General features: G+C 38.9%; 1 protein-coding gene across 1 annotated transcript; it reads right to left on the bottom strand.

Moving 5' to 3' along the window:
- pip4p1a (phosphatidylinositol-4,5-bisphosphate 4-phosphatase 1a) lies at positions 1 to 27045 on the bottom strand. The gene is made up of 7 exons (XM_086272364.1): positions 26808 to 27045; positions 25732 to 25925; positions 17087 to 17193; positions 14566 to 14671; positions 8201 to 8253; positions 6139 to 6229; positions 1 to 2821 (listed from the first exon to the last, which is right to left on the bottom strand). The coding sequence occupies exons 1-7, from the start codon at positions 26923 to 26925 to the stop codon at positions 2678 to 2680; spliced, it is 813 nt and encodes a 270-aa protein (XP_086128490.1). The 5' UTR covers positions 26926 to 27045; the 3' UTR covers positions 1 to 2677.
- Positions 27046 to 27369: the final 324 nt, after the last annotated feature.

Raw genomic sequence — 27369 nt, 5'->3', positions numbered from 1 at the left:
CTCCAGTTTTGTACATCATCATGTCTTTATTCGAGTGTAAACAAACTCCGAAAAGAGCATCAGCCAGGTTCTTGATTATTGGCGTTAACATGATTAATTTGTTTTGCAGTCGTGGGTAAAACACAGTCACTCCACTGCAAAAAAGGGTCCTTTAAACAAGTCATCTTGCACCGCCTTCGATTATCTCATTTCTTTTTGTTTCCAACAGTCTTAAAAATTAATGCACCGACCATAACTTTAAACAGGCAGATCGTTCTTTAAAAGAAAGAAAAAACAAACAGAAATAAAACAAAAACAACAACAAATGCCCTCGGAGCAAGAAAATGAAATCACCTTCCTCCACACCCCACATCGTTCACAATAAATAAGACTGTAAAACTGTAAAAAGCTGAAATGTTAAGTTGATCCTAGTTTGCAGTGTGTATAATAAATAACATGATGCATCCATATTGACCTCAGTTCAGTCTAGCAGGGTAACTTTATCTCTTCATTCTTGCTGTATGCAGTGTTTCTTACTTCCGGCTAAGGTGCTGAGAGTGTGTGTGTGTGTGTGTGTGTGTGTGTAAGAGTAAGAGAGAGAGAGAGAAATGCCATCGCTCAGGAATGTGATTCAGTGTTGTTTTGTTGGTATGTTAATAGTTATGTTTTGAACACGAACGTGTGTCCAGAGGCTCATTAGGTTAGTAGTTGATCACAAAAAAAAAAAAATTTAAAAATCATTAAATATGTAACAGTTCAAGGAGCTGCAAAAATAACCCTCTCAAACAGAACAATTAAAAGTTGAGCAGCGATCACAGCAGTAGTGTTAAGCTCAGAGTGCAACAGAATCCGTTTAATCACTTCCATCATACAACAAATATATTTACAATCAAAAAACAAAACATAAATCATTAAAGAATTATTACCACATTCAGATTCAGAACCACAGACGAGTTACGGACTAGCACTGTGTGAGAATGTATTCATAGTGTGTGTTTGTGTTACTGACCTATTCTGACCTTTCCACGTAACATCTCCCGCTGGCCTTAATGTGGAAACTTCACCAGTAGCAGCCTCCGTCTTCAGTGACCAAAAAAGCGACGTGTGTACTGTTAAGTGATCCTGAACTGTCCCAAAACACAAAAAGAGCAAAGCGACGTGGTTTTTTTAATGTTGAAATAAGGTGACTTATGTGAAACTTGATGCATTTGGACGCAGATCTTGAAGTGGTAAGGGTTTCTACCCTCAGCTGTGAAACTCTCATGTCCTGTATTTTTGCAGAATAAGCCCAGATTTCAGCACTTTAAAAAAAAACAAAAAACAAACATCCTGTCCCTGTGGTTCAACAACTAAACACACGTCTAAAAGAAACTCCACATATACTCTAAGGGTTTTGCAGATGCAACAAGGCAGATATCAGTATTCTAAAAGTCAGTACCCATTTGTGGTTTATTTGTTTTGGTATTCTGTACTTCAGAGAGCCACGCTGTACAAAATGCACCATGAGCAAACCGCACGCACGTATCTTTTGGAAACGGGAATAAGTGGGGAGGAAGGATTCTGTCAAGCTCTGCTGTTAATGTTATTTTGACTGCAAAGAAGTTGGTGCAAACCTGTTGGCTGGATTTTGGCTCCAAGAAAAAAAGAAGCTTTCAAATGCGGTTACATTCTTGTCGGACCACAACTTTCACGCGTGTCACTTCTTTCCCGGCTGAAAAAAACAAACCGCGGTGTGGAGGAAATCTGTCTCCAGGTCTGGCTTTGAAGACGGAGGCTGGTTTGCCTTTGACAAACTGCTTTCTGAGCTGGTGCAACTCTAAAAGAGCATCCTGCTTTTGTTGTGTGATGGTATGCATTAATGTGGCTGTGTATGTATGTTTGTGTGTGTGCGTGCGTGCGTACGTGCGAGTGTTGAATCCTTCTATCACACCTCCTTTTAAGGCTTTCAAGCTGCTTTGGATCAAAGTCAGTCCCAGGGGATAATTCAGCATAAACACAGAGTTCAGAAACATCATAGCCTACCTTCACACGCTGCTGAATTCAATTTTTCAGACACTTTTCAACACCTACTTGATCTTTTAGATTCACAAAAGGAGGCTGATGTCCCTCCAGCCGCCTATCTTCTTACTGGCATCAATTTGTTAGCTTCATCTGACTTTTGTTTTTCAGTTTAAAAGGAAATGTTAAATGCTGAAATACTCAACCTAATGACAAATTAGGATTAGAAAGGGCAAGTACCCCCTGCCACCCAAAAAAACTAAAGGCGGCCCGATAATCACATCTAAGACTTAACTTTAAGCCCTCGTCTTAGAAGTCGCAAGTGCAGCAGATGCGCTGCAGACGAAAAACAGCGCAGGGGTAAAGAGCAAAAAAAACTGTGTTAAAAAAAAAAGTTAAAATGAGCCCCACACTGGCCACGAGATTAGAACAGATAAACAGTACATTAGGCTATACGCGTCATCATAATTACCGATAGATATATATAGCAGTCGCAGCCGCCACCATCCAGTTTTGGAAACACGTTGGACTAAAAGGGAAAGGGACAGGAGGAGGAGAACTGTTTCTTTCTGTAGTAGGGATTTAAATAAATATCGTGTTTTGTTTCGTTTTTCTTCATTAAAGCCAACTTTCCTCCGGCCAGGCGGTTTGGAAAGAGAGATACGGCAGATGATGGAGAGGTGTTGGTGGTGGTGGGGCTTTATGTGAAGTTCTGCAGGGGCTGGCTGACCCTCATGCAGGCCCAGTAGAAGGCCCGAGCCAGGGTGACGAGAACCAGGAGCAGCAGCACGGCCCACGAGGCGTAGATTCCCTTGTAGGTCTGAGCCTTCACCCACGTTCCAGCCTGCAGAGAAACAACAAGCAGAGGGAGCATTCAGGCATCCATCTGCTCCCCACAAAGCCCTTTCAAGAGGGACATGTAAGCAGTGGCAGAGCCAGGCATTTTTTATAAGGCTGGAGAAGCTTGTTTATTTATTTAGTTTTTTAGGTGGAAAATGCAGGTATGACGGCCATGCAGAAAAACAAAAGGATGAGAAGAAGCCAATTTTATATAAATCCTAAAATAAAAACAAAAACATGTGGAACAGTCACTCCTATTATTATTGGTGATTAAACACAAAAGATATTTATAATGCACTGTTAAAATGTGTCCATGTGGGAACAAGTGTGGCTCCACAACAAAAAAGTCCTGCTAAAAAAACTGAAGTTACTGACTGTAACTCCAGTTCTGGGATTACGTGCGACCCAGACGGAATTTTGGATGGCCAGAAAACGCCGATCAACCTAAATGTAAGGGAACGAAGGAGCCTAGTCTGCAGGTACGTTTGAATAGGTTTCCTGCATTTATCCTCAGATCAGTTTTGTTGCTGTAATCTGCACAAGTTTGAAGTAATCTCCGCCACGACTTTGCAGAGATTATCATGTCCAATAATCCTTACATAAATCTGCCAATAGGTTGATGAAAAACAACAACAACAAAACAAACCTGGAAACTGCTCTGTGTTTATACACCACTACTGTGTTTAATCATCAGCAATTATTATTATTATTGGCTCTTGGGTTGTTGTTTTTTTACTTACTAATATTGTAGTATTTTTATCTTCCAATATAAAGCACTTTGGTAGGACTGTTATTTTGAATTGATGGTATAAAAACGAAACTACACCGAAATGCAATAAATTGGACTGGATTACTGAGACTTTACAAGATTACTCCTTTAAATCAATAACATTTATTTTAACCTTAAGAAATGTCTTTAAAAGTGGATTTTCTTGAACTCTGAGTATAAATCAAACAAAAAGCAAAACAAAAATACCTACGTTTTAAAAGTCTCTCGAGTTATGCCTGAATTATGATACTACATTAAACGGTGTAACAGGTCTTTTTCATACTATATTCATTAGCACAAGGAAGCTGCTTTCAAATAAAATATAATGGGCCTGTAACTGATAATTATGATAATGGAATAGATAGTAGTCTGTCAGTGTAGACGTGTGCCACTTTTCTTGTTTCCATAGCTCTGAAAATGTGTGCACACATCACAGTCTGTTCTCAAGCTTCCTCGCTACCCTGCGTTTCCATAAAAGCAGCTGCTCAAGATTTACTGTCTGTAAGACCAAGATAGACAGCTTTAGTTTTACTCGTGATGGCAGAGTGATGCAGACACACCAGTGGACAAGGACAAATGTAAACAAGCAGGTCGCCCACTGCAGCGAGTACTCAGCAAAGTAGTATAGACTGGGCTTTAGATTCGGTTAGACTGTGTAGTCTGTCTTGCAAGGGAAACCGCCATTCAACAAGGGAAGATGAAGAGAAGAGGGTGACTTTACAGATGTGTAAAGAAAAGAACTGCGCTGGATTTATAAACTAAGAAAAATATCATACATTTAAATGAAATTTCAAGGCAGCCCAAACTAAAACGATCAGATTTTTAGCTTTTAAACTGACTTGGCAGCAACACAATTTCTCCTCTCAAGGACAGAAAAACAAAGACCAGTTAACATTTAGCCCCATATCCACACTTAGTGATTAATTCACCAGCACCACACTAATGCAGTGACAGGTTTTTTTCCCACAATTTTTCAAGCAGAAGCTAATATTCAATACGTAGGAGTGACTGAGAGATAAGAGAGAAAACAGCTTTGCCATCAAATATTAAGTGTGCAGCTGCTCAGAAGAAAATTATTTAATGAAGATGGCAAAAGTGACTTTGAGAAAACCCACAGGGATTTTCTGGGAGTACGGAAATATAAATTCCCTTTTCAAAGTCAAAACACTCAAGCAAAATTCACATGGGTATTAAAAGAAGCAGGAAAAGAAAAAGGATTTAGAGGCGTTTCTGTTGTCAAGAATATCTAAACTTAATATTACCATCTATAATACACTATTATGCTTCCAAATGTTCAGGGCCAGAAGCAGAAATCCAAAAAAGCTCGATAAAAATAGAAATCATGAGGTAATCTTAACAGTTCAAGCAGGCCAAAAGACATCAATATGCTTTCAAGCTTCATCTTTCTTCTTCTATAAACGATGTGTGAACGTTTAATCATTCATGTCGTTCTCAAGGGGTTTTTTACAGTTTAACAGGCAACTCTCAAGACAAAATCCAGGATGTCAAAGCCGTCACAGAGTTGAATCTTAACTTCTTTTTTCCCTTTAACTATTCTGTTTAAAACTCATAATTAAAATTCAGCCTGGAAAGTCAGCTTGATCGGTTACTTGTCTCTGGTTCTTGCTGTTAAAAGGTTATTGACGCAAAACACCCCTAAAGATTAAACTGTCAAAACTTGCTGCTCATGCACCACTCATATAATTAAAAACATCTTTTCATAAAACACAACCTCATTCCACGTCGTGACATTTATTGCCACAACACCAGCATTACGCAATGCTTTCAATGCAGCACATTTAATGTTTGGATTACGGTTCTTAAAGCTGCCAGGCATGCAACCCTCTTATGCTCAGCCTCTTTTGATGCTCATCTTGCGCCCTCTGCTGTTCAGAAAGCAGAATGTCCTGACCATTTAGCCCTTCTGTGCATCACTGTTAGACTTTTACATCCCTCATTTACTCTAGACTCTCTAAAACAGCTGTTATCTCCTTTATTATTCTGATAATATTCCACTGCAGCATCTATTTACAATCACTTAAATGCAGGCAACAACAGAAATTCTAAAAAGCACCGTGAGCTCTGATGGATTTTTGCACACGTCAAACTGAGAGAACAAGAAGCGACGAGGCAAAGCAGGAGATCAGAACTCAGCACAAATGTTCTGTTTTGTTATTCTGTGGGTGTTGAAGGCAGCGTCGCAGCGTGACACAGCTTACAGTTAAAGCAGGTTGTGTTTGTGCTTTTTCTCAATGACAAATAGAGGCCTGTCACACCGTGTCTGCAGAGCAGCCGCGAGGCGCCAACCTTCCATGTTAAACAAGCGACGACAAAAGAAAAGATAGCAATCATGTTGCTTCTCCCTGCTACCTTTGTTTTATCTATAATTGTGGACTTTTCGCTTCATAAAACAAAACAGGAAGGACATGAGAACCATTTTCTAAAAAGATAAATGCCCGGCAGACAGCTATTCATAATCTCTTTTTTAATACTGAACAACAGCTCCTTGACTCATGTGGGTGTCAGACTGGCGTTGGGCGGCGTGTGCTCACCATCAATCCGGCGGTTGAAATGCTGAATAGCAAGCAGAGTAGAAAACACCACAAGCTCCGCCTCCGTGGATACCTCTGACCAATTGAAGACCTGTAGAGGAGAGATAGAAATTAATATTGCTTATTTAAATGCAGCAAAAAACCCTGCAGGTTTATGTATTTTTCTGTTCAGACTCATAGTGTGAGAAGTTCAGCCATTAACTATATCAAGTGCTTCCTGTCTTTTCCTTACTCATAACTGCTGTCCTCTTTATTTTAATATCTCCAGTTTTTCCCCAAGGAACTCCAGTAATTTGCATGACCCTTAAACTTATTAGGAATAATATCTGCATCAGTACCGTTTTGTGTTTATCTAAAACTACCCAAGTTGCCACAATGTCCAGCCTCTCAGTAAAACTCTACATACACAACCCACAGAGTGCATACAATTTTACTTAGAATACAATTGCACTTAAGCCCTCCTTACTGTGAAGGAACAGGGGAAAAAAGACTTTTAAACATACCAAATAAATGGTAGTTAGAGCCACATGTGCCACATGAAACAGGGAGTTTCAGACCTCGATGAAGTAACAAAGATATTAACCGATTCCAGCTTTTTATAAACAAAATGTTAGAAACACAAACAACGCCTCTTTCCTGCCATATTGAATTAGGAAGGTAGGACAGTGAAATTAATTTTCCATCTCTGAGCTGGCCAAATAACACCAGGCTGTCTGTGCAGCTGGCTGCGTGACCAGTGTGCAGAGATACTACAGTAATATTCAATATTACTTAACTCACACATCACTGACCTCCCTTTGAGTTTATTTACTTAAGAAAATGCACTTTTGTGAAAACATGCAGATGTTCAAACCTAATGTTGGCAGGTTTGTACAACTAGTGTGTTCACCCTCACAAATAGACTGCATGCAGTACACTACAAGTACCCAGATTATGCAAAATGTAGAACACTTGTCACCCTCCATGGCTGCCATCGTGCCCAAGTGGCAGACGGGGAGGGGCCACTGAATAATTTTCAGCCAGTAGGTTGGCATTAAAATTACATGTGTTTGCTGTTTATGTGTGTTAAAATTTTCCTCAGTATTAAAGGATTTAGTATTGGGCGTGTGGACAGTGCCTCAACAAGTTATGAATGCATGCAAACTGTGGCTGCTAGAGCAACAACCTTGGATCATTTGCCATGTTTGGTTTGAGACAACGCTGCTACCTTTGTCACATTCAGGTTTTCCAGTCAGGTTCAACAGCGTGACAGCAAGCAGCGTGAACAATATCACCCCGAAACTGGAGCAGCTAAATATAATTCAGCCATCATTAACTGTGTGTGTTGGTTTTTTGGGTTTGTTTTTTTCCACCAGAATATTTCCTTTTGTGTCACATTATAAAAACAATTACAATAACTACTTTTGGTAGCTTCATTTTAGTTTGCATTTCTACATTCTTCATTTTTAACCTGCAGAAACGCACCTGTCCAGACTGAATGGAGGTTCTGTAGATGCTTTTGTGTTGACAAACTACAGTCTTGTGACTAAATCTGTTCACAAAAACTGCACCTGCACACCTGTGCACTGCAAGACAGCTGACATACTGGCACGTCTCTTCAGTACCAGAACAAAAGGCAGCTATTTGCTTTGTATATCCGTTCTGATTATTCAGTTTCTTTTTTTTTAAACGTATAATCAATAACATGTATTTAACCGCATCCTATATTATTTCAAATTTATCATGCAATTGCAATAGATACTAGCATCCTGCATCCATTTCTCACCATGTTAAGAAGCTCATGCAGACAGTGATGCAGTAATCTGTAACCTGAGGTACTAAACATATATGGACATACAATGTGACAGATCAGAAGCCTCATGACATTTAACACTAATTGAGGTCTGTGAGGAAACGGGAAGTAAGAGATTTAATTAAAGTGTCCCTGAAGTCACTGCTTATTACCTTTTTGTTACTGTGTCTGAGTAAAACCTTACAGCTTAATGCCAAACGGTGTAAAAGCAAAAACTGCGTACGGTGAGAGGAGAGTGGTGTAATGGATGATTTGCTTATAGCTACTTACACTTTCCTGCAGTGTGGGCACCTGGCCAGCGTCCGATCTGTGAACTCTGTCCACTGAAATTACAAAGAGAAAGATGTGAGCTTCGGCTTCAGCTAAAAACGTTTGCCAACTTAGCAGTTATGGTGGCGACACACTTACACTCACATTAATTCTCTTTTTGACCTCTAACAGACAAACTAGTGATTCTGCTTCTGTTAGGTTTATAATGAAACAGGCACAAAAGTTTGCCTTTGACTTCACTCAGAAAAATAAAAATAAACGTAGCACCAGGTAAAAATTAAATAAGTATAGCTGTGCAGCAGATTGATAAGCAAATGTGAGCAGGTGTTGGAGAGAAGTCCTATACAGTTTGTTTATAAAGTGCTAACAGCAGATAGATTTGTTTCCCCCCCCCCCCCATCCATTTGGGCTGGTCAGAAGATTTTTATCATCAGGACAGGATACTGAAGGGAGTGAGAAAGTGTAAAGGGCCTGCAACTGAAACACTGCAGTAAAATAACACTCTTCCAAATAATCAAAATTCAAATACAATGATGTCTTCCAATGACTATCAGCATAAATTATCCAGATGAAAACACGATGTTTCTGCATTCTTTTTGTGGCCGACATTTTTTGTCTTTTCTTTAGCGCGTCTCTCCAAACTCAGTCTGAGGTGAGTTTATCCAGGATGACAGGAAGAACAACTTTGATTAAAATCAGAAATAAAATTTTTCTTTAAAGTTAAAAGAAGGCATTGTGTTTTATCAGGACTTCAATACTGAGCAAAATAAACCTGATTAGGATCGCTGCTATAATTGAGCAGCCCCAGGGTAACTTTCTTTTTGTTTTTTAAATAAATGTTGAGTTTTCCTGGCTCAAAATTGGCTTTTGGCACACACAGGTGAGTCAAAGTCAGTTTTAATTGACTTTACAGAGGTCTGACCATTAGACATTTTACCAAAATTTTAAGCTTGAGTAATGAAACCCTCCCTCTACAGAAAAAAAAAAAAGTTTTTATACAAAGCATAAAAAACATGCAAATGTAATGTAAATGAAGAGGACTTTCTTTCTTCTGACAGGAACATTTGTCGTTAACGTCTCTCAATCATATGGATATCAGCTGCAAGGAGCAAAGAACTCCTCGTCTCTCTTCAAGTCACATCAATCATAAACGCCACATAAGGCTCTGCTGGGGTGTGAAGAGCTCAGATATATGTTAATGTGACGTCATGTTAATTTATCAATAGTGCTTGGACAAAACAAAATGCTCCTGATGTAACAGTGCACCCAGCTCATTTAAAGTAAAAATGAGCTTTACCTGACAATGTAATGTGGGAATTTGACACTTGAATTCAACAAACGTGTGATGTTTCAAAAGGAAAGTTAACATGTTAAATAATGAAAAAATAATCAGGATTATAATTTTTGCTACAATCGTGCTCCTCTACATGCAGATTAATTGTCTTTAAAGTCCTGCAATTTCCTTCTTGCAGAGAAATATGTAACTTTCAGTCACATAAAGTAATAAATGAGAACATAAAAATTAGGCTTGGTTCATAAATCATTGCTTTAATTCCAATAACATGTTAAATCAGGGCTAGACAACTTTCTTTTTCTTCCCCCCCACAGGGAGGTACAATGATAAAGTGCGAGAAGGACCACTATTTATGTTAAACTTGATGAATTTTGGTAGGCAGAAAAAAAGGCCCTTTTTTCTAAAACCAAGAATTTCCTATTACAAAGACATGAAACATCATCTCCTCCTTTAGGCTGCTCCCCCTAGCGTATGATCTGCCACTTAAGATACTGCACAATCCCAATATTCTACAGAACATATTAAACGTTTAAGCTGAGAAATTATATTATTTCACAAAAGTTTTTGCTCTTTCTAAACTCAATGGTAGCAACTTGTCTCAGAAAAGTTGGGTTGGGGCAACAAAAGCCTGGAAAAGTAAGTGGTACTACAAGGAAACAGCTGGAGAAACATTTTGTTACTAATCAGGTTAATTGGCAACAAGTCAGTAACATGATTAGGTATAAAAGGAGCATTAGAGGGGCAGTTTCTCAAAAGCCAAGGTGGTTAGAGGTTCAGTAATCTATGGGGAAAAAAAATACCTCTAAAACTTGTGGAAAAATTTCAGAATAATAATCTTCAATGTCAAATTGTGAAGACTTTGAATATCTCATCACCTGAAGTGCATAAAGCCATCAGTTTCATCAGAAATCTCTGTGTGCAAGAGTCAAGGCTGAAAATCAATATTGAACGTCTATGATCTTCTGGCCCTCGGGCATGATTCTGTCACGAAAATTCCTGCATGGGCTCGGGAACACCTCAAGGAATCATCGTCTGTGAAGACAGTTCACTGTGCCATCCACTAATGCAGGTTAAAGCTCCATCATGCAAAGAAGCTGTATGAGAACATGATCCAGAAACACCACCAGCTTCTCTGAACCAACGCTCATTTAAAATGAACTGAGGCAAAGTGGAAAACTGTTGTGTGGTCACACGAATCAAAGTTTTTAAGTGTTTATGAAAAACATGGATGTGAGATCCTGGACTAAAGAGCAGAGGAACCATGTGCCTTTTTATCAGCACTGTTTCCTAAAGCCAGCATTTCTGATGACATGGGGATGTGGGGTGTTAGAAGACGAGGGAATCCTACTCAGCAGAAAATATGGATGGACCTGTCACAACAGTTTGACACGTGTTGCTGTCATCAAATTCAAAATGACCTTATTATGTTCTTGAAATGGTACATTTCCTCAGTTTAAACATGTTCTATTGTGAATAGAACATGGATTCATATGAAATTTGTTTGCTCCCAAGTAATTCACTTCAACACCCATTAACCAAATACTTCCTGTTAATTTTTTTCCCTTTAGTAGTTTCCCTTTAATGTCTAGGGCCAGACTCATATGGTTCACAGGCTAAATGTGGCTATTGAGCCCTTTGTTGCCCATGTGTGCAATAGATTATTTTGATATAAGGTAATATTTTGCTTTTTATGTCAGGTACAAGTTATGAACTAGTCTTGAAGGCCTTTTTTTTTCTTTTTTCTAAATACACCTACTGATATTCAATCCAAATATCCAAATTCTTGGCAGCAGGTGCTGCTTGCTACACAAAAGCAAAATAAGAAAAATTGTTCTCTCTCACGACACAGACAGTTACTTTCTTCCCAACGTTGGGCCGTGATACATTTGTAAACCCTGCAGGGCAGAATTCACTGTGTGCATGCTGTACATTATTCTTGTCTTGAAAGAAACACTGAGAACATTATCACCAGGATCTGCAACAAAAGATTAACTGGAACGCCACCCAGGGCACAGATCTGAACTTTTTGTTCAGCCGCCCTGTCTTTAAGCATGTAGGAAAGGTCCAGCTGAATGCTAAACGCCCAGCACCATCCATCTCACCTCGGAGGTGGGTATAGTCAGAGAAATCGAGAACGGCGGTGTATTCTATTCTTCTCCCAGTATACCCACCTCCTCTCATCCACCATATATCTAAACCATCCTACCTGTCCCACTGATTGTTAAAAGAGCAGCAAGAAGAATTTCCCTTCCTCTCTTTAGCAGAAAATGACCATAATATATCAGCAGAGAGCTGATAGGGTTATTGATCTGTACCAATAATTCAACATATACTTGGCGTAGTGCTTTTTGGATGTTCAATAATTCACTCACTACAGTACATTTCACAACAAAAACCTTGCAGGGCTACTCAAACTGTTACAGGTTTGTAGCTTTGGCTGCAGACGATAAAAGCGTCACCCGAAAGACAGTGTTTTATTCAGCTGTTCTGCATAGTAACACATCCCTTCTGCAAAAATGTGTTTTAATGGCTCTGGACCTTCCTTAGTGACAGGACTTTCATTGGTCATCTACAGTATTTTTAAGAAAAATACAGTAAATAGAGGTTATGACTTTAGCACAGTTAATAACACCATGCAGAAATATTACATTGATACTATGAATGAATGAATATTCTGAGTTACAGGCCCAATTTACTCTACCAACTAAAATGTGTATCTCATAATATTGATGCTCAGAGTTGGTAATAAAAAAAATATCTTTTTGTCAGACTTGGAGTGGGAGTAAAATTGATTTGATTGCAGTTTTTAGTAGAGATTAAATATATTTTTCAGCCTTAAATTTAAATTTCAGCACTCCCCTCTGAACCTTGAGCTCCTGTAACTGTAAAAATACTCCCAGTATTAAGTAAAATTTTGCATGATTTTGTTAGATATGCTAAAGTTATTGTACAAAAAAACAAAAAACAAACTCAAACAGCTGAATCTGAGGGGAAACTTTTTTTAAGATTCAGCTGATTTAATATGGAATATTAACCACACAAATTGTACTGATGTTTCAACTCCTACACGCTGCTTCAGAGGTTAATATTTATAATCAATAGATTTTTAATATTTTTAAAGGGGATCTGGTGTGCTTATTTCTAGTTCCATAGTTATATATTAGTGAACTCTCCAGATTAAATATGCATGACTAATAGTACAAAATAATCTTTTGTTTCTCTAACAATGTCTGAAGCAAGCTGTTCCTCTCCCTTTTCCTTGCAAACAGAAGGTTGAAGGTGGAGCGAAGAGCTCAGGATAGCAGAGCCAACAGCAGAAAAAAACGGTCTGAAACTGAATATTCAGATGAGTCTGAAGACTGATCTGTTGACTTGTACAAACCCTGACATCATTATTTAAAACTATGATCAGCCGCCACTGTAATATAAGCCTGGAATTAAGAAAAGCAAAACATGTTTCTTTTAACTACAGCAAATATTAATGACACCCTAATAATTTGATTTTAGGAATTACACATCTTAAAACCCACAGCACTGTATGCACACAGCAGATGAACAGAAAACCCAACAAAAATCTATTGATTAGTTTTTGGGACTTGAACCATTACCTCACCAAACTGCCAGGTTATGGTCTCTCTGAACTGCTTCGTAAGATGTATTGTTGTTCCAAATGGCTACACAGGAAGATGAAGTCAAAGGCTGGCCATCACAGCGAAGGGAAAGGCGTGATGTCTTTTTAAAAACAGTGATAAGGGCGTCAGCTTCAGGGAGACACTGACAGGGCTGTATTGAGTTGTACGTATTAAATGTGCCACAAATAAAAATAATGAAAAAAGGAAAAGTAGAAAGAGGAATACACTGCTGTTTAGAGATAAGAGGAAAGCATGTGTGTGGTGGGGGTATGACAGTATCTGACCAAGTGACACAGAGTTCAGACAGACCATAAATCCTGCTTAAGTGTGTCACGCGAGGACACCTTGGAGAGCATGGCCAGTTCGATTCACTGACTCTATAATTTTCACAGCTGAGCTCAGACTGATCTCGCATGTACTGGTTTTATATTTCTTTGCACAAAGGATTAGATTTCCCTTTCAATCCTAATCCAAACTACTTATTGAAATAGTAGTATAACATTTTAAGAAATTAGTGAGGTTTAGTTAAAGAAGAAAAGATCAAGCCCTTCTCAAAAAGGAGTCATCTTGGCACCAACTTCAGGCTGTTAGTTTGTGGTAATACAACTATATATTACTGGACATCTTACTGGACACTAAGGAGTGCCAATACATCTTTCTCTGGCACGTATACTAGAGACTCGAACAAAATTCAGGATAATTCGTGTCGTCTTTCATATAGAAAACCTAAATAAAAACCTGTAACTACAGAAATCTACCACTGCACAGCTGAAGGTAAACCTCTACTGAGCTTAGGCGCCAGTAAAAGAAGGCTGTGTTCCTTTAATGTTTCTAATATAAGTGTGCCTTCATACATAGATGTGCTTTCATATACATCTATGTATGAAGGCACACTGTGGTTTTACAGGTGGTTAAACCTCTTCTAAGGTTGGACCTGTGACATAGATTAACCTTGTCTATTTAGTCAAGCTCTCCATTGAATTAAAATAAAGGTCTAAGCTTAATTCAGGTCTTGAAGATACTGGGAGATGGGCATCGTTACCTTGAACCTTAAGTCAACTTAAATAAGCCTAATCCACAGCTGATTCGGCATTATACCTGACAGACACGTTTGAACCCACCATCATTTAAATCAGTAATTCTCAAACATTTTCTGGCATACACCATTTAAGGAGGTTTATTCCCACATCCCAGAGATTTTTAAATTAAAAAAAAGAAAAATTATTCAAGTTGACTTTTAAACCCTACCCATATATTAATTCGATTCTGCTTTACTTCCCTCACAGTTTGAGAACCACTGCTTTAATCTAAATGAGCAAATTCCCCAAAACCTTGAAGGCAGAGCTTTTTATGATTTGAAATCCTGTGGTTATTTCCCCTAAAGCTTCTCATTTATTCTAATTAAATAGATGTTTTTTAAAAAAGCAAAGAGCTGGTACCAGGAAGGTGTTGCTGCAGTGTCCACAGGAGACGCGGGCTCCAGCTGGCTGGGGATCAGGACTGGCCGGACCAGGGTGAACCGGGCCCAGATTTATTATCCTCTTACTGGAAGGAGACAGACAGACACACAACGTCAGCATTCGCACCAGAAGCGACTCGAGATATTATTCAGTGCAAGTGCTAGCTAATAATGCAAGCTGATGCTGGGAGCAGTCGTCTCAAGGGCTGACTGCAGCCTCATGAAATTCATCAGCATTCACTCCTCTCATTACTACACACACTGCTTTCCTACAATCAGCTTTCTCACATGGCTACAGTAGCTCAGAATCACTGATCAGGCCGCGGGGCTGAGATGTGTCTGGTTTAGTCAGCATGTCTGGTTTGAATGCAAAATAGTAATACTGGAGGTAAACTCTTAAAAGTAATTTACTGCAGGAAAAGTGGCCAAAGAGGAATGTGCATACACAACATATTTTATTACTACTTGAGGTTAATGGATGTCTTTTGCTAAACTGTAATACAATAAACTATGACATATGAACAGTTCATTCAGTACAATTCAGTTTTGTTTATTTATTATTCACAACCTTAATAATATAATATTAGAAACTCCAACAATCGAACAACTCCTACAAGGGAGCACTTGGCAACAGCGGGAAGGAAAAACTCTCTTTTAATAGGATGAAACTTCCAAGACTCAAGGAGGGGCAGCAATCCACTGCATCCGGTTGGGTAGTGAGAGAAAAAGTGCCAAGAAAGGCAGGACAAATGGCAAACTACAGCAGAGAGGGCCAGAGTTTAATAATTGTTCATGATTACATATAGCAGTGATATAAACACACTACTGTGAAAAGAGATGAATGAAGAAGATCCGCTCAATCTATCATAGGAAGACCCCCAGCAGCCTAACTAAGGGAGGATTCAGGGTCCAGTCCTAACTATAAGCTTTATCAGAAAGGAAAGTTTTAAGCCTAATCTTAACAGTAGAGAAAGTCTCTGTCTCCCAAACAGAAAACTGGGAGTTGTTTCCATAGTAGAGGGGAATGATAACCGAAGGCTCTGCCTCACATTCTACTTTTGAAAACTATAAGAGCCACAAGTAAGCCTGCAGTCTGAGAGCGAAGTGCTCCATTAGAATAATATTCAACAATGAGGTCTTTAGGATAAGATGGGGACTGAATATTTAAGACTGTGTATGTGAGGAGAAGAATTTTAGATTCTGGATTTAACAGGGAGCCAAACAGAATATGGTGGAAATAACAATCGCAAAATATTAATGTCAAATTGTGTTGTTTCTCCTGCTAATACATTTACATTTTGTATGCCATTGTTAAATATGCAACATATTCTCATTCTGATGAGGTCAGGTAGGATATTTACTCGTTGTTTAAAATGTATACAACAATCTCAAATGAAATTAATGGCTATAGAATTACTGATGTCAGAAATATTTGTCTTCAGCTGCCACGCCAGATAATGCAAGCCTTTTTATCCCTGAGCCTCACTTCATGATCTGCATTTACAACGACACATTAACTCTGAGTTTCACATCTTTATGACAACACATTTTGTAACAGTCAGTTGATGCTTGTTTACATAGCAGCATAAATCTAAAAATTAAAAAAGAAAAAAAAAACATCTAAAAATGTTGCTCTTGCACATTTTATGCCTTGGGCATAAACAGAAATCTTTTCTGTTACAAATTACACATGGCAGCTGCAACATAATGTTGAGACGACATGCAAAAGCTGTGCATCTCCAGTGACTGACATCAGCCATCTGCTTCTTACTATAACAGTCCCATACTATGAAAAAAGTCCCCTCTTTATGTGTTTAGGTAATTTCCTGTCAAGAGAGAACCAACTGGATCTGAACTTTCAGCAACCTTTAAAAAGAAAAAAATATAAAAGACATATCCCAAAAGTTACATTTTCATAAAACTAACTTTTCCAGTTAACTTTGCCCTTCTTTGTTCTGAAGAGGCTGCTGTGCTCATTATGCCCTCTGAGATTATAATATGAAGGAATTTGCTAAGTGTTCATTTGGTTGGTAGCTGCTCCGCAGGAATTCGGTGCATAATTAAAAGCAGATAGATGCTGAATGAATATTGTGATTTTTTTTCTTTGCTGCGAGGTTCAGAATAACAATTAAATCTCAACATAACCCCCACATCTCCAAATACACATTTAAGAAAAAAAAATACACATAATGCATCCACTGTATCATCCACACAGACACACCTCTCATAATTCTAATGACATGCAGAAGTGAAACTCACGATGCAGTTGTTCTAATTAGGCTGTTATTTCCTCATCCGGCTGGCTGAGCACTGCATGTAAACTGTGCTGGGAGCATAGCCTTAATTGAGGGACTGCTGCTCCCATTGCACCTTGTTTCCTCTGCTTCACTTCTCTCTCGCAGAGAGATGCAGTGTTATTGCAGTCTCACAGTGGCGTGCACACACACACACACATTCACACACACACACACATTCACAGACATACACAAATAACTTCTCACCAATATGGTCGGGGACAGGCAATCCTCTGGGAAGTGACTTTGCAGATGAGCAGACAGTTGCAGGGGCATCGCACGTACTTCTTTCCTGCTGGGGCATTCTTAATGGGCTGCAGAGGGAGACAGAAACACACAGGAGGGAGAGATAAAACCGCAGAACAACACATTCGAATAGGAATAGATAACAAGCCAATTATTCATGATGGACGAGAATTAACCAATACTACACGAGGGAGAGGAGTATGCCAGAAGATATTGGCGTGAGTGTACAGAAGCTGCAGGTTAAGGAAGATAGTTGTGATTTATTATGGGAAACTGTTTAAAAGACTAATAAAGAGTGCAGTCAACAGACAACTAACCAAATGAACATCTATGGGAGATTTTGGACTGATGTTTAAAGCCTTGTCCACATATAAAAACAATTCAGGGTCTATCGCTTTGTACCTGGTTGTAAGTGGACATAGATGGCGGTGACTGTCATAGTAAAACCACTATACAGGTGGTGTAATAATCACATTTGAATTTCAATTACAATTTCAGCTTCTGCTGACAACTAAAACAAGATAAAGTTTTGCAATAATGGAGTTTGCTTTTGCTTGTGCCCCTCCATAAATGTTTAAATTCACTCTCTGCCAGACTGTGGCAGGTCTAGTTACGCTCAAGCTTATTTATTTAAAGCTATTCAGTAAGAAAAAAATAATTATTATTATTTTTTAATTTTTAAGGTTTAAAAAGTCTATATTTTTACCCCCCAAGCATGTAATCGTGTCAAATAACCACAATCTTTTTTGGGTGTTGTTGTTGTTCATCCATCTCTACAGTCTTGTACAACCTATAGAATATTTCTCAATGAATCAAGAAGTGCTGAAGTCCGTGCTGAAATCAGTTAACAGTGTTAAGGATGCACTGATATATTGGCTGACCATTAGCATCATCAGGCTTTGAGCTTGGATGACAACCACTGGCCAACAATGAAAGTGGGCAGTGTTTATTTGTTGTGTAAGGGCCAAAAGCACAAGCTATATAAACGATATTACTCAATTTCGATTCAGTTTTATTAATATCGCGCCAAATCACAACTTCTTTTAGCAACCTGAAGCGTTGCCCCCTGGTGGTCTGGTAAAAGAAGGCAGGCATAACATATTTCCCATTTACATTCACTTCATGTTCCTAGACGCCACATCATTTCCATACTTTAAACAGTCTATGGATATTCTGATAATAACAAAAGCAAAATCAACAGCTTTTTCAGTCAAGTTATTACTTGTAAGCAGGGAGGTGGGTTGCAACTAATTTTTTTGTTTCGTTTTTACCAGCCCAATGGTATGATGTAATGCACTTCTATTGCCAGATGGTGGTGCTAAAGTACCTAGAAGAACAAAAATGAACTGATATAATGCCTTTCTACTCCATTTAGCACTTAAAGCTAACTAGTCACCCAATCACACACGCACATATTCATAGAATGCTTTCTATCAATCTCACACACAAACATACCCACACACACTCCAATGGCTGTACTAGGGATCATTCGAAGTTCAGCATGCCCAAGGACACTTCAACATGCAGAGTGGAGGACTCAGAGATCGATCGACCTGTTCCAGTTGGTAGATGACCAACACTACCCCGTAAGCCAAAGCTGTGAGGAAAGGATGCTAATAATAATAAAGCGCATGTGGCGCAGTGAGATTAGGGACCGATTATTTTTTGAAGTCGTCAAATATCGGAGCGCAGCACACCATGACCCCATGTGCTGCTGCGTACACAGCAAATTAAAAAATAAAAATAAAACAGAATGCATGAAATGATTTTTGGTGGCTGTGGCGGGGCGTGGTCGGCGGTGCCGCTGCAGGGGAGGTGGACGCACCTGCAGGGCATCTGCCAGGTTAAAAGTGTGCTGGGTCCACTGTCGTTGTTGTTGTGTAGTTAGGCTGGCAGCTATAAAGCTGCAGCTGTGTTGTAACAGCAACTGAGTGATAAGTGTGAATAAAGATGCTGAAAAGCATGTTTGTGGAAATGTCATCGTCGGATCTGCCATGGTCCTCTCACAGTGGCCTTCATGTCTGCTCAAACAGCAATGTTTCATCAATTTCATAGCACACACTTGGAAAAAATAAAAATAAAACAGGGTCACTGCTTAACAGATGGGCAGCAGCCTGCTCAGCCTCCTAGTACTGAAGCCCAAGATGGTAAGTTTCAAAATAAGAGCAAGAGGGCTGTCAACTCGTCACTTGGGAGGAATAAAAAAAATAAATAAACAAATAAAAACAGAAAAATTCTAAAATGAGTTGCCAAATATATTTATTCAGCGATTAATATGCATAGGCAACCTGCCCAAGTGATGTTGGAAACACCACAATATTACACAACATCACCCAGAATGAAATAACATCCCGCGTGTCCATCGTGCTGCGTTCTCGCCACAGCGTCATTAAACCCCGGCTAACCAGATCAGAGTGTGCCTTGTTCGTTTCCAGATCCATTATCAATTCCGCTTACAATGCCCGGAGGAATGAAGTTCTTTTCTCCACTCAAGTGAAAACTAATATTAGGAGTGATCATTACACAGTGGATTAGCCAATTTTGTACAATTTTAAAGTTGCCGTGGTAAAATGATATTTCAGTCTTAATATTTATTTCCTACAAAAAAAAAAAAAACGTAATTAAATTCTCACTGTTACAATGATCCGTTTCGGTATAAGAGATTAAAAAAGGGTGAAGTTCGTGTTCCAGTTTAACTGTGTAATATTACAGTCGCAGAGGTTTCTATCATTCAGCCCATAAGATAATCTATCAGTTAAGCAAAATAATGAGCAGTTACAGGAAATTAACCTTGACCACAGTCTAAATATTGTCTTCGGTGAGACAACAACTCATCCAACGCTGCATGTGACAACTCCATATATAATCATTTCTTCCGCTCTATGAGCTATATCGCTGCTCCCAAGAGACTGCATCATGATTATAACCATTAACTGCGATAATAAACATTTTTTTAAATGCAAATCTGAGGCTGTAAAATAACAATTAATACTGCTTGCAATTACTGTTCCTGATTGCCATCCCACGCCTGCTGTCAAATTAAAACAGGAATGAGCACATCAAAATCTTACTAATTCATGAGTCTAATTAAGGATAATAAACATCCCGCAAATTACACATATTTACTTAAAACAAATAACCGCTGTCTGACATCATCCTCTGCATATCTTTTGGATTTGAGCCAACCCCTGATGTATGTAATAAAGCACGTTTGCACTCTCAGATCGACATCAGTGTAAATGTTTTGCATGTTTCATGAGGTGGTGGAAAACAGGATATCCTCACACCTCTGACATATTTCTGCATATCTGCATATGTCGCCTCCATCTGTAAATTCCTCATTATGCCCATTGGTACATCTGAACACACTTCATATTTCTTCTTCCATGCGCACACAGATTTGCATGGCTAGTGAAGCACACTTGTGGAGCCCCATCAACCTGTGAATCTGGCAGCGATAACTGTACAAATTACACAGGGTGTTACCATCAGCACGACTGTCAAATTGACCCAATCATTGGGATCTTCTTCCACGGTCAAACCCGCGAGTTAAACTTGGTAATTAAAGTTGCAGCTGAGCATCTGTTTACTGCACACCTGACCAATCTTTAGCTGGTGGTAGCAAATGAAGAACTTCATTATATTATTGCCAAATTATTTGCGATACCTGTGTAATTACAACATTAGAATAATTAGACTGGCTTCTAAACAATGTCAAGCTTCGTTTAGAGCTATTAGTATTGTTTGCTGAGCCTTTCACAATGTTTGATTGTGTACCTCACCTCTATTTTCCCATCAGCATTCACTCCAAACAAGGCTGGAAACTAGAGCTCAACTATTATGGGTCATTTGAGGCCTCTGATGATTGCTGGAAGTAAAAATGATTGAGATTCATCAGCCATACTCTTCGTGTTTATACATTTTAGAGATGTTCCCGGCAACTAATTTACCAATTGTTTATTTTTGTAAAAAGTAATCACCTAGAATCTTACAGCCAAGTGTGTGTATTTAATAGCCATTTGTAGTCAGATTGTTCAATAATCATGCTGTTTAATTGACAGGTGTCGCTATATAACAGCACACAACACACAATATCAGATTAGCTAGCAGAGTTTGGTTAATATTAAAGGCGCCACATGCATGCATTAAATAAGAGAGTGAAAAGGCAATCTGTGTGGGCTTGTGGGGGAGGGTATCATAAGATTTTAAAACCAACAGGTAACTGCTATTGTGCACGATTAAAATAAGAATAATTATTTTAACCAACTAAATATCTGCTGATGACTAGCTAGGGCGGCAACTGTTAAACGACTAGTTGTGCATCTCCATAATACACACGCATACACATGTAGAAGGTTAAGTGATGAGGTTGCTGTTAATCAACACTCCAGCAATGCAATTCCCAAGCCAGTTTCCAACTTGTCATTAAGACACCACTAAAATCTGCTGTGAGCAAAAGAAGGTGACCAGGTGTCTTCCAGCATTTTTAATTGTTGTCCCACCATTCCATATACTGGGACTACGTCCAACATTTTTGAGTTTTTCTTATTTACTAAAGTCAACAATGAAGAGCAGACATTTACTCTAAAGCCTGCCTTTCATCCAAAGCGGTCCTCATGGGTCAAGGGCAGCTTTTGTTACTTATGCTATGCTCAACAGGGAAAATTTTATGTCAAGAGAATATGATGCAATGGACCACAAATAAAGGGAAATGCAAAAGTAAAGAGTGGAAAAATTACTTGAAGAGGATGAAGCTAGTAAAAAGCTTTTCCTATGTTTCTTCTTCTACATTACAAAAACATTGTGGTTTAAAAAAATGATATCCCAGTCTATGCAGTCCTACTGAAGTTCAGTTATGATTAGCAGAGGGAACAGCAGCTGAAATAACAGTTAAAACTTTTAAAAGTTATTGTACATAACTAGAGAGAGAGCTGTGAACGTTTTATTTATCATTAATCCCTCTATAATCTGTCCGTTTTTATTTTTAGCAACAGTATTGGTAATATGTATTATAAACAGTGGTGTTGCAATGCGCTCTGCTAAACAAACTGTAATGAAACCACTTATGATCAACTCCAAACCTCTTTTTTTGCCCCTTACATTCAGTTTAAAAGTTAGTCATACAGGATAACATATACACTGATAGCAATAGACTGATCGGCCGTCTAGGCAATTATTATCCCAATGGGCTCTATGAGACACTGGGCCTGCTGTGGAGGGCCACATGAATAAGTGGAACTCAATTCAATGTCAATTTTATTTTTTTATTTATTTTTTAAATGGATGCGGCCCTGCTCTACTGGAACTAAGTGCTAATCAATAAATTATTTCTAATAATTTGCTAAATTTATGAGTATTAGAGACATATATCCTATAAACACCTACTGGATTGCTAATGTGAAACTGTACAAATCTGCAAGCAAGTCTCATCATGATTTGATTTTTCTTATTTCTTTTATTTTTGCCCCTTCATCTCCACAGTCATTTAGCCTTTGACCTAGAAATCAATCTCACTGTGTCATCCCGGATGACTCAATCCCTAACATGCAACTGCAGGACATAGAAGAAAGAAGAGGAGGCTTGACATAGGTAGCTATAACTGAAGATGTAGAGCTATATCGCATGCCAAAGTATATTTAACTTGCAATATATTAAACAGCTGTGACACACAACTTGAATAGCAGGGGTTACTTTCTGGTATTTCTGTTATTCACCAATGTTGTATGTGAAAAATAAAACAAAGATAAGTGAAACATTTACATTCTTGTCATGGTGCAATGACTTATTTGACAGCTGAGATGACACATTTGAAACAAAAAAACATAAAAATATGCATAGCGGATTTCAGCTGAGTCATGTGATACTTAGCTGAATTCCCTCTAAAATAACATTTTGAAAGTGAGGATGTCACACGTTGTTTAAATGCTTTTTGCCTGACTTGCCCCTTCCTCCCCTCCTCGTATCGGACATCTTTCTCTGAGAGGCACCAAAGGAACCACTATACCCACTACATTGGTCACCTTGCATGCCACCAGTGGCTTAATAACAGTCACATCCATTTATGCTCATCATTATAGTACAGGTACCTGTTGCATTATTCACCTGAACAACAGGTGTTGCCACTCAGACAACACCTCCACATCAGTGCTGGTACAAGAGCAGAAATTCCAGTGTTTGGGGTTTTTTTGTGAATCTGACATTGCCATTTTATCATTAAAACGGCAATGTCATATGTTGCCGTTCGCCAGACACCGGACAGCAGGTATAATGGGACCCTAACACTTGAAGAGAGGAAGCGAGGAGAGAAATGAGTTCAAATGAGATTGCACTCTCCTGCCCAAAACAATCAAATTAAGTTTAGGACAAACTAGTTTGCACCAGATGAGCCCTGGAAAAGCAACTGTGTTTTCAAACCCTGAGACTACTCAGCTGATTTCCTGCAAATCTAACTTGACGCGTGGCGATTGGGAAACAAACAAACAAAAAAAAAAGTATGATGTAATTTATAAATGTTTAATGGTGTGTGATTGCTATGCACAGTAGGCTGAAAAGTGTTTCATTACAGTATTTTCACAAGGATTATAGGAACCATTAGTGACCTCACAGCAAACTCTGGGGATTATCCAGAGTAATGAGGATGTTGATTCTGGAAAAAAAAATGCTTTTAAATTTTTTGATGGCTCTGAGCAAAAAAAGGGGAAGATTACATCCACCTTATATTAACATAAAGGGTGACAACACCAAATTTGGCAATGTGGTCACAACACATGTTTTGTAATTGTAGCTGGGCAGTATATCGCTTTATTTTAAAGACCGCAACATTATTTACATTTTGTCTTGCCCTATCTATCTATCTATCTATCTATCTATCTATCTATCTATCTATCTATATATATACATACACATATATACATACATACACATATATACACATGTGTGTGTTAGTCTGTACATTAAATGCATGGAACATATTGATAGGTTACCTATATTAAATGTATATAAACATACTTCTGACAGAAACATAAACTATTTATAACACTAACAGTTTACAAACTTATACAGCTGAACAGCATTCTGGGTAATGTTAGCCAGCCAGGTAGCATAACAGTCTATTAACAGCTGGGAGGAGCTCTGTTAATATATTCAAGACTGATGGAGGATGAAGGACTGTGTTTACAGTATTTCAGTTTAAAAAGTTAAAATATGAATTTTGCCTTGATTTCTGAACCTGATTGTTTCTGTGCTGGATTTTCACTCAGGGTACGGCTCAAACAGCCTCCAGACATATCTATAGTCATGTGATTCTAGGATCTCATGTTACTAAAGACTAGCAGGAGTTATTCCTGGAGACATAAATAATAACTCTAAATGGAGATTCCTTCACAGCTCTTCTGTAGAAACATTAATGCTAAAGACCCATGTGCTGATTTTGTTTAGAAACAGCTGAAAAAATAAAGCGGGATTACTGCTCTCATGCCCCTCTGAAACTCTCTTTGGCCTTGCAGTAGTGGTACATGAGTCTTTTGGGTGTCACGTGGGCTTAAATGCTAACCGTTTACATCTCACAAGATATGGATATAGGAATGTTTGACTAGTGAAGGTCGGAACTGTCACAACTGTGTTATAACAAATGAACTGAAAAGCAGAACAGACACCCTGCTGAAGACTGGCATTATATCCCTGTGTTGTACATTTAACGTTTGTTAACAGAGCTTAAGAGCGGATTATTTACCGTTTTGATCGTGTGGTTTCATTTTAATTATGTTTTCTTTCTTTTTAAGTGTTTTATACTTTATATACTCCTGGAGGAGAATGGGCCACTGTAAGCCTATAGAAAGGGCCACTGTAAGCCTATATAAAGGCTCAGTTACACCAATATATTAATAATACTACAACTACAACTTCTAATAATACAGAGATGTACTATTGAACCTCTATAATCTTAAAAATACCACAAAACAAAAATTTTGCTCATACCTTCCCTACATCACACATTGGTTTGCGCATTAACATACTGGAGGCTCTGGTGTGAAGGTGCTCAGTACCTAAAGATACTGCACACACAGTAGCTCCTTGTAAGTCACAAGGTATTTACGCTCTACTCATAATACTCAAAACGTTTTTCTAATTTTACAAAATGAACCTCACGTTATACTAAATAAGACGTGTTCTTTTCTATGTTCTTCTGTTGTCCTAAATCTTTTTTATGTGTTAAAACAGTTTATAGTAACAATTCAATTACAAACAGCTAGATGCTGGGCTAGTACAGGAATAGTTGTAATTTGTGCTAAAAAAACAAAAAAAAACAAAAACATAAAACAAACAAAACAAAATACAATCCCTCATTTTCAGAACCAAAAATGGGGGGGGGGGGGGAAAGCCAACTTAATTCATGTTGAAATTGTTTGATTCATACTGGGGTTCACCTTTTTCCATCTGGACAAAGGTCTATGGTCGCAAAATGTAAAACAAATATCTTTGTTTCTGCAGCCATCATTCAGATCAACAAATTGTATCTTCTATTCCTTTGAGCTGACATAATGTAACCTGAAGTAGCCAACGGGCTTTACACCTGGGTCTACAGATTCCTCTGGAAACCAACCTACCGTAGCTTCATTGCAAACCCCACACTTCACCACGTGCTGGTGAATCTTGCCCTCCACAGAGATGAGGCTCTGACACACCCTGCAGCTGATAACAGGGGCACTGCCACTCTCTGGTGAGGTGAGAGGGGAATAGGGCGGAGGGTCCTCCCCTAGGAGCACCGATGGCTGCGTGGGGCTGGGGAATGGAGGGAAACCTGAAGGCAAGGGGAAAAATACAACAGTAGTAAGGACTAGTGAAGGGACACAGTCATAAGAGTTGTGCAGTGAGCTGGAAAAAGCCTCAATTCCCATGACAAATACCCTGTTATGATAAACAAGATAATAAGATTTGGTCTGGAGTTCAGCAGAAAGGAGCTTTAGAAGAAAAACACTCCTGGAATGCTGAGCGGGCTGAGCTTTAACAAATGAGGCTGGGTATTTGTGAAAGACATTTGTGAAAGGTATTTGTGAAAGCCATTTACTCACAGTGTGTGAGTAAATGGCTCAGTTCCATCTAGAAGTCATATGCAGCATGCAGCCCATGTTTCTCAGTTGATCTATTCAGGCACATTTGTCCCTTTCTAGGTGAACGATCATTGGTCGTCGCTCTCCTTTGCAGAATCCCTCGGCAGCCTCCATAATGGCTTTCTCACATGCCAATCAAATCAGGTGTTTCTCGTATGCTAGCTAGCTTAGAGAAACAGTTATCTAGCTTGTGAAGAAAATCGGCTCTCTTAAACTGCCAAATTATATGCACTAATTTGTGTTAAACCCGTAAATGAAATATAATTTGATAATAACGTTACCGAGCTGCATGACTGAGGCTTTGCGGATGGTTTGCCGGTGCTAAGCAGCGCTAGCTGTCAAGCTAGGTTAGCCAGTGAGCACAGCGTTGATTCCCTCCTGTGCTTTCTTCCATTATTTTAAAACTATCGGTTTTATTCAAACAGTAAATGCTTTGTAGCTTTACACCACATACTGACCAAACACAATCACACTAGGGTGACCCCTTCTTGTTGTGATGGCTGAGCTAGAAGAAGAGGCTAATAAAAGCTAAGCTAACTGAGGGTGGAGGAGAGAGCACCATGGATACTCACTCGGTGGTTTGTTGGGCACACCGTACGGTCCCGCACCGGGGGACAACCCGCCGTTACCGCTGCCGAGAGCACCATCGCCCAGATCTGATAATAACGGGGACCTCTCGCCGTCCGCCATACCGAGAGCGAGGCGTGGGGATTAGGGGGGGAGAAAGCGGAGAGAGATTGCAGACCGATACGGTGTTGTATTGTTGTGTCGGAAATGCAGGCGTCACATGATCACACCACCACCACTACGACCGCTGCTGCGGTAACGATGCCCGGGGGTGTGGCACTGCTCACCGGGGGGTGCTACGAGTTGCGAATGTAGGAAAGTTACATTGGAATTATTTGTGAATTATTTACCCCCAGTATTCGATGCACCAGTATAACAAACGCAGGTAGCTAGTTTTTCTCTCCAGTCATCAATGGAAAATTACTAAAATACTCTACTTAGATACTTTTCTTTGATCATGGTAAAAATTAAACAGTCCTTCAGACACTTGACTTGAAATGAGGAGAATGAATGAACAATTAATAGTTAAAGTTTAAGCCTGCATGATGAAAACTGTCTATGTGTCTT

This window comes from Aulonocara sp. 'chitande type north' Nkhata Bay, linkage group LG18 (assembly GCF_057382095.1).
Source record: "Aulonocara sp. 'chitande type north' Nkhata Bay isolate Kocher_YH1m ecotype deep benthic linkage group LG18, A_spYH_male_GT1.1, whole genome shotgun sequence".
In the NCBI taxonomy this organism is placed as follows: domain Eukaryota; kingdom Metazoa; phylum Chordata; class Actinopteri; order Cichliformes; family Cichlidae; genus Aulonocara; species Aulonocara sp. 'chitande type north' Nkhata Bay.
Note: the sequence above shows the minus strand (reverse complement) of the source record. Positions and strands in the feature narration are given on the sequence as shown.